At 43.9% G+C, this 7,261-nt stretch overlaps 1 protein-coding gene across 3 annotated transcripts; it reads left to right on the top strand.

The window, feature by feature from the left end:
- The first annotated feature begins 580 nt into the window (after positions 1–580).
- LOC120672398 (DNA-binding protein HEXBP-like) lies at positions 581–5,463 on the top strand. 3 transcript variants are annotated; one of them, XM_039952784.1, is made up of 2 exons: positions 581–601; positions 4,044–5,463. In XM_039952784.1, exon 2 carries the CDS (start codon positions 4,130–4,132, stop codon positions 5,336–5,338), a length of 1,209 nt encoding a protein of 402 aa, XP_039808718.1. In that variant the 5' UTR covers positions 581–601; positions 4,044–4,129; the 3' UTR covers positions 5,339–5,463. The 3 variants fall into 3 exon arrangements, with proteins under 3 accessions (XP_039808718.1, XP_039808725.1, XP_039808709.1); XM_039952791.1 differs by lacking the exon at positions 581–601 and adding an exon at positions 2,189–2,368; XM_039952775.1 differs by lacking the exon at positions 581–601 and adding an exon at positions 2,667–3,121.
- Positions 5,464–7,261: the final 1,798 nt, after the last annotated feature.

Genomic DNA, 7,261 nt, shown 5'->3' with positions numbered 1-7,261 from the left:
GTGCGCCTCCGCGGCCAGCGGCAGCTCGCGGCCTGCTGTGCGCTGCGCGGTCGATGGCGGCCCGCGGCCAGCTGCTCGCGCGCTCCGCGGCTGCCAGCGGTGGCTCGCACGCCTCCACGGCCGGCGGCAGCTCGCGGCCTGCTGTGCGCTGCGCGGTCGACGGCGGCCTGCGGCCTGCTGCTCGCGCTAGCAAGACAGAGAGAGGGATAAGGTAGAGAGAGAAGTAGAGAAATGAGTGGCAGAGAGGAGCACAGACTTCGAAACTATCAAGAGGAGAGGCCGATCATCACCTTTTGTCCCGGGCTGTTGTTTCAACCGGGATAAAATCTTAGCCATTGGTTCCGGTTGGTGGCTCCAACCGGGACAAAAGGTCCGCGCAGTCTTTTGTCCTGGTTGAAGCCACCAACCGGGAGAAAAGGCCCCCCTTTTATCCCGGTTGGTGGCTCCAACCGGGACAAAAGGCCCCTGTCCCCCCGCTGGCCCGGCTAGCCATTGAACCCGGGACAAAAGCCACCTATTGTCCTGGGCCCAAAGGCTGCCGGGATAAATGGCCTGGAACAAAGGCCTATTTTGTAGTAGTGGACATCTTCTGCACCCTCCAGTGAGTCAGATCTCCCCGCCGCAACTTATCTCCCTGTAAATTCAGTCCCTGCTGCATGGGCGGGCCCAGTATATAGCAAAGATATTCAATTGAATACCCATTATTTTTGGTAGTTTATTTTTGTATATGTAAGTATTTCTCAAGTATATGTAGAAAATAAAAATTGAAATAATTGAAATCTTTTTTCACCAAGATGAGGCCCACTTTACCCCTCATGGCGACCCCACTTGTCAGGCCAAAAAGTTTGACGAAAGAGAGGGGGAGATTGGTTTCGTCAATATTTTCCACCAAAATTCTAATTGCACCAAGAATATTTTATACCCACCTCTTGTACCCGCGTTTTACTTTTCTTTGGCGTATAATTTACTTTACTTTGAACATGCATTCACCCATAATTTACATCATTATTTGTTTAGAAGGATAATAATTGATATCATTGTTTATGGAAGGAAAAGAAAGACATGTATTTTTTGAAAGAAGAAATAAATAATATTATTGCTTGAAGGAATGAAAATTAAATACGTGCCTGTACGTATATCCTGCTAGTATGTAGAAAAAACAAAAAGCTTAATAGTACTAGTAAAGTGCACGCGCGGCAAACATGTGTTTTGATTATTTGCAATTGTTATTTGATGTTTTTTTTCATATTTTCAAACTTTTATAGAAAGGCTGAAGCAGTCGATTACGTATAGTTTTTTTTTAAATTTTTCCCTAATTGCCCAATTACATTCTTTATTTTTTTAAAAGATGATTTGCCCAATTATTGTCGTGCTGTCCCCATCCGTTCATTAGGCGGTACAAGGTCATGATCAGATTTCACTCAACAATTTTTTTTACTGAAAACATACCATTTAACGAATCATAATTTTATTGATAGAGAACAATCAGTCTCTAACTATAAGTGCAAGGATACATGCAGCACAACTGAAAACTGCAGCAGATAGATTGATAGATTAAAGGTACTGGTTGCCAAAAATTTTAGCAGCAACATAGAGCATGTATAGTCAAGTTGCAGAAATTTTAAGATGGCGTGCACCAGAATAAAATTGAACAAGGACCCAAATATTTCTGAACATGAACATCTAGTTTGAATGAAGCAGATTTCCGAGCCCGTCATATCATGAAGTTCACAGCCGTAGCGCCACAACAACTTGAAACGAACGCAAGGCCACATCTCTTTCTATCTTGACCAAAAGGATCTCACCAAACCACACACGGAGAAAAAGCTACGACGTCCGGCTCGAACAAGGGGCTCTCTGTTATCGCTTCTTAGCTGCCCGGCTCCTCGTACCTGCCGGTCTGGCCGGTTGACCATGCTGCTCCTGGCCGGCTTTGTAGCAACACTTTAAGCGTACGAGACAGCTGAGCATTTTCTGCTCACCTGGCGAGCTTCCTCTGATTCTGATGACTTCAGCACTTCCCACCCAGCTTAGCTCTGAAATATTTCTCTTGACTCCTACTCCTGAAAAATAGATTTTACTGACAATATGATTTGGAATCCATAATCAATATTGTATGCAGATTTTAATGAACAAACAATAGGCATATTAATTATTTTGTTTCTTTCTAAAATAACAAATATGTTGCTCTGTTACCCACTCTAATGTTACAACTGTGTAACTTAACAAGGATGAGAATATACTTTTCACTATCAGTGTCTTTTACTGACAGTTTATATCAAGATGGGAAGTAGCTTGAGCTCTCAAGCACATTAACTATGTCATCCAAGCAGCTGCGGAGCACACAAGCAGGGATGACCATCGCCACGTATATATATTTTTTTTCCACCAGAAGCTTCCACTTATGGTTCATCATGTGGTCACCATTGTGCATCCATCCCAAATTATGACCACACTGTGTCCTAAAAATCCTAGAAAAAATAAATATGCAAACCATGCAGGAGAATGTACATGTGCATGTGTTTTTGGCAACAACAATCCACAGTTTGCTCTAATAGTGCATCTACTTCTCTAGCATCTGAAAGTATCCTACTTACACATGCTTGTCTAAAGAAATAGGATGGAATTGATCACAAAGAGCCAACTTGACTGAGATAACACAGTAAGAAAGAAGAGAAACTCAAAGCGCCTCTCATGCACAAAGAGGAATCAGTGACCTTCAACTGTGGCCGGCCCACGCGCCCCTTCCTTCCCTCCCCCGGCCCAACCCAGGCTCCGTCTCCAGCTCCCTGCCTCTCTCCCGTGTCCTAATCCCCATCCGAAATTCAATCCCAGCCGGCAACCCTAGCTCTAGCGGCGGCGGCGGCACAGGGGCGGAGCCGCTAAGGCTGGGGGCCGGAGAGGCCGCGCACTCGCGCCGCGCAGGTGCAACCGCGTAGGAGCGAACGCCTGCTGCTGCTCTCTGCTGCCCTGCTCGGCGCCTTGGCGGGCGGCGGCCAGGTGCAGTGCAGGGCACTTGTGCAGCAGCGCAGGCACCAGGGGGCGGGCGGCCACTCGGCCAGCCGGCAAGGGGCAGCCGGCGGCGAGGCGACGACCAGCGGCGCTGCGTATCAATTACTAGGTACGCAGATGTAGGTGATGGTTCTGTTTCTGTAGATGTAGAAAAGGTTGCTGCAGTGGTGCGTATCAATTTCTGAAACTCAATTGCTTGTATTGTAATCTGTAGGTTCTGTAAGCATTCTTATCAGTGGCATTTGTTTTAGAATTGTATCATTTGTTTATTTCGTATATTCCCACTTTGATATGTTGATCATTTAGTACTATTATCTATACATCGAACAATTTGAAATTATGAACAATTTGTGTTACCGGTACTCAAATATGCGCTACTATTTTGTACATTGAGCTGTCAAAAAAAATAGCACTACTTGGAATTTCGAATACCCAACTCCTAAATTCTGGGCCCGCCCCTGCTGACAAGTGCAGGGGTGATAGCACAACGAGGACTCTAATGGGTTTGAAGCCATTTTGACCCAATCCATGCATCAGTTTATTTCACGAATGGGGCTGGGATAGGTGGGTTGGGTGGATCGACCAACCATGCACACCCCTACGCTCATGGATCACCTAGTGAAAATAGGATGTAGCTTGGCATGAGCACTCTAGAATTAAGAACAGAACATCATGCCATGTATGGTTTCAATATCAAAATATTAGTCTTGTCTATGGTTAGTGCAAATGACTCTGGTATCTAGGTTACAAGTGATTGTGATACACGACACTAGGATTAGGCCAGGTTTGCCATGCACAGGATGTAACCTTGTCTGATGAGTATCCTTCAACAAGTGGGTGTATTGTTCTTGTGCCTATTTTGTCGTCGCAGTAACGTTGTCATTATTTAGTGCATTGTATGCCTGTCCTTGTATGCTGCACTTGCAAGATGTGTTATTTGGGGCTATGCTTAAGTTGAGGTGTATACCTATTTCTCTCTTACTGTGATCCTTTCACTTGACATTTACTAACATTTTTAGTCAATCTATCAGGTGGTACACTGTAATCAACAAGCTATTGCCCCTATCACTCCATAACCAGCAATAATGCATCTTTTTGAGCCACAGAAACAAAACTGATGCATGCAATGTCTCAAACTCCAAACAGTAAGTATAATGATAATAGTGCTTCTGGAGTTGCTGCCCAGGCAACGCATCCACAATCTCATAGTGTTAAATTGATGAACATCGGGCCACTTACTTTCTCAAGTTTACAAGAGTCAATGAGAGCTGATGATTTGCTTCGCAAAGGCAAAAGGCGGAAGACAACTACACAGGCCGTTCAAGTAAACCTCAATGATCAGCATGAAATAGAAAATACACATCTAACCGAGCTATCTTGTTCTGACTATGCCTGCCAATATGATAAGGACAGACTAACGGGGAAGGTCACCTGCATGGTGTGTGGTGAAGAAGGGCATTACACTTGTGATTGCTCCATGAAGGATCAAGAGGAAAAAGTGATGTGCACTATTTGCAACAGGGCTGGCCATTGTCATTTATGGTGTTGCCGACAGAATGTGTCGGAGAATCGTGCTTGCCATCGTTGTGGTGAAAAAGGACACTACACTATGAAGAAGCTCAGTTGCTGTGGTGAAAAGTGCAGTCATAATAAGGATATCAGTTGCTCCAGTTGTGATATGAACCATCAACTTGGAAAATGTCCTATGGGAGACATTACATGTTTCATTTGTGAAGGCAAAGACCATGTGCCTGCACAATGCCGCTTGAGTCCAGTGCTCACTGCAGTAACTCAGTATCATCGAGAAAGTTTCCGTGCCACTCTGAAAAAGGCAATGACAGAAATGAGGAGAACATTAACACCAGTTAAACCATCTGGAGAATTTCCACATGATGAAGAAGTACCCAAGGTCTCAAACTTCAGTAGTAGTGGGGATGGCCATTCTGAGAGGAATAACACCATCAGAAGTGAGGTACCAGACTCTGACGATACCAGCCATGCTACAATGATGGACAAGGCAGTAGCACTAGTTTCAAAGTCAACGTGCCTCAGCTGTCATGAAGAAGGACACTGTGCAAATAAATGCCCTAGAAAGAAGCCTTCTGGAGAATTAGAACTAGATGTCACCTGTGGCAAGAAAAAGCTATCCGAAGAATTGGGTCTCTGTGATATCACCTGTTTCATATGCCATGACAAAGGCCACAAATCATATAGCTGCCCCAAGCAGAAACCACCTGGAGAATTGGTGCCATGTGATGATAGCCATGAATGCCAATTTAAGGGAGGCAGTGAAACGGCAGTACGGCACCTGAAGTCTCAAGATTAAGTCATGGTGAGGAAGACCATTGTTATGGGAAGAGCCCCATCAGAAGAGCCTCGACTTTTTTCGAGCTTTCTTCGAAATCAATATATTCGTATTTATTTTAGTCTCCCGCGTTGTTTGATATGCAACTTCAAATCGAGCATAATGAGCCGAGCCGAGCCTGCCAAAATTGACTTTTGTTCCAAATCGACTAATCTTTATTTTAAAAAAAGAACGAAATCGGAGCAATTTTGAAACGAGCCACCGAGCCAGCTTAACGAGCTTTTTTTCCAGCCCTACCACAAAGCATATAGCTGTCCTAAGAAGCAGCCTCCCAGATAATAGGAGCCATATGAGGATAGCTGTTAGCACCATTTTGAGGGAGGCAATGAAAGGTTACGTAATGTCACAAGATTAAGTTGTGGTAGGCAAGACTATTTTGATAGGAACAGCCCCATCAAGAATCAGGTGTCAGCATCTGACAAGAGCAACCCTGCATCTAATATGGATGAGTCACTGACACAAGCATTGAGAGTTAACTTCTATAGAGCAAAAAAGGCGTCCCAAGAGAAGCTGAAGAACAAACTGCAGAAAGCGAACAATACCATGAACTTCTAGCTTGAGGTCAGCCTATTGGCTATAGTCACCTGTGTAGTATTATTTTTTGTGATCCTTATCCTAGACAAATGCATTTTTACTCTTCGTCCTATTCTATTTTGTTGCTCTCGCTCTGGCTAGAAATGTTTTTCAGTAGCCTATTTCACAAGTCGACGTCATGAGATAACTGTTTTGAACACCCTGAATTCCTGGTCCAAAGACGCGTCCATTCCTAGAAATAGGAGTGCTGCGTAATTTTAATTCTCTCTTGGATTGTGAGTAGCTGTGAGATCTTCGATGACTACTGTGAAGTTCAAAAGTGCATTTGTTCCATGCCAATCTCTATTGGTGTAATCCCAGGGAGGAAAGGTCTAGTTTGAGGATTAACAGCATTTGAATCGGCATACAGGGTTATTGTTGATGTCAAGCGTTTCAGGAAGCTCTGCTATGCCGCAAGAAAGATGGAACTTGCTCTGACATTCAGTATTCAAAGCCTGCTAAAAGCCTAGAAGCGGTACCATAGGTTTATCACTTATCAGCATTAGGTCTATCCCACTGTCTGCGACTGTCCTTACTGCTTTTCCATTCGTAGCAATGCTGAGGAAAGCTTCCTTAGCTTTCGCGTTGTCCTTGCTGCTTTTCCACTGACGACCCTGCTACTCGGAATTGCAGGTTCTTATGATTCCTCGAGGGGTCGAGCTTCCGTCGGGCTGGTGGCCACCTTATTCTGGGGCCGGTGATGGTGCCCTGGGTGGCCTACTCATGGATCCGAAGCTTTGGTGTCTTTGCCTGGATGTGGCGTCGGGCCGTCGGGGGGCTGTTGGCTGCCTCTGGCCAGCACCTCCTTGCTAATCACTATTGATGTTTGCCGTTACTTATAAGTTATATATGATCCGATAAGTATAAAATTTTGCTACAGTTCAAACATACTATAATTAGATTATCATACAAATTTCACCACAATTGGACCATAAAAGCTGCATCTATAAATTATTCCGATTACTTATAGAAAAGAATAGATCTAAAGCTACAATAAAAAAGTTTGTACTAAGGCATACTATGTTATAAGTTTACTGTGTAGATCTACTCCTGTGAAGTCCACCTAAATTGAATTTTCTATTTTATGATTTTTCTATAATTTACTAAAAAAATTTAAAAAAAATTAATGGAAATAAATAAAAAAGAAAAGGACAAAACCGCGCTAGCAAAATCAGGCTACAAAACCACTTTAGAGGGTTAAATGTTTGGTTTTGCAAAGATGAGAGGGTTAGAACGGCGATCTGGGTGGACGTTGAGCAGTGAAAATATTTCCCGCCGCAACATGTATCCAATGTTGTATACAACATCTAA

The sequence above is a fragment of the Panicum virgatum genome, chromosome 2K (assembly GCF_016808335.1).
Source record: "Panicum virgatum strain AP13 chromosome 2K, P.virgatum_v5, whole genome shotgun sequence".
Classification (NCBI taxonomy): Eukaryota; Viridiplantae; Streptophyta; class Magnoliopsida; order Poales; family Poaceae; genus Panicum; species Panicum virgatum.
This window is presented reverse-complemented; position numbering and strand designations above follow the sequence as displayed.

Excerpts from the sequence above, each read along its gene's own strand:
- LOC120672398 (XM_039952784.1), top strand. The coding sequence starts at position 4,130 with ATGCATGCAATGTCTCAAACTCCAAACAGTAAGTATAATGATAATAGT.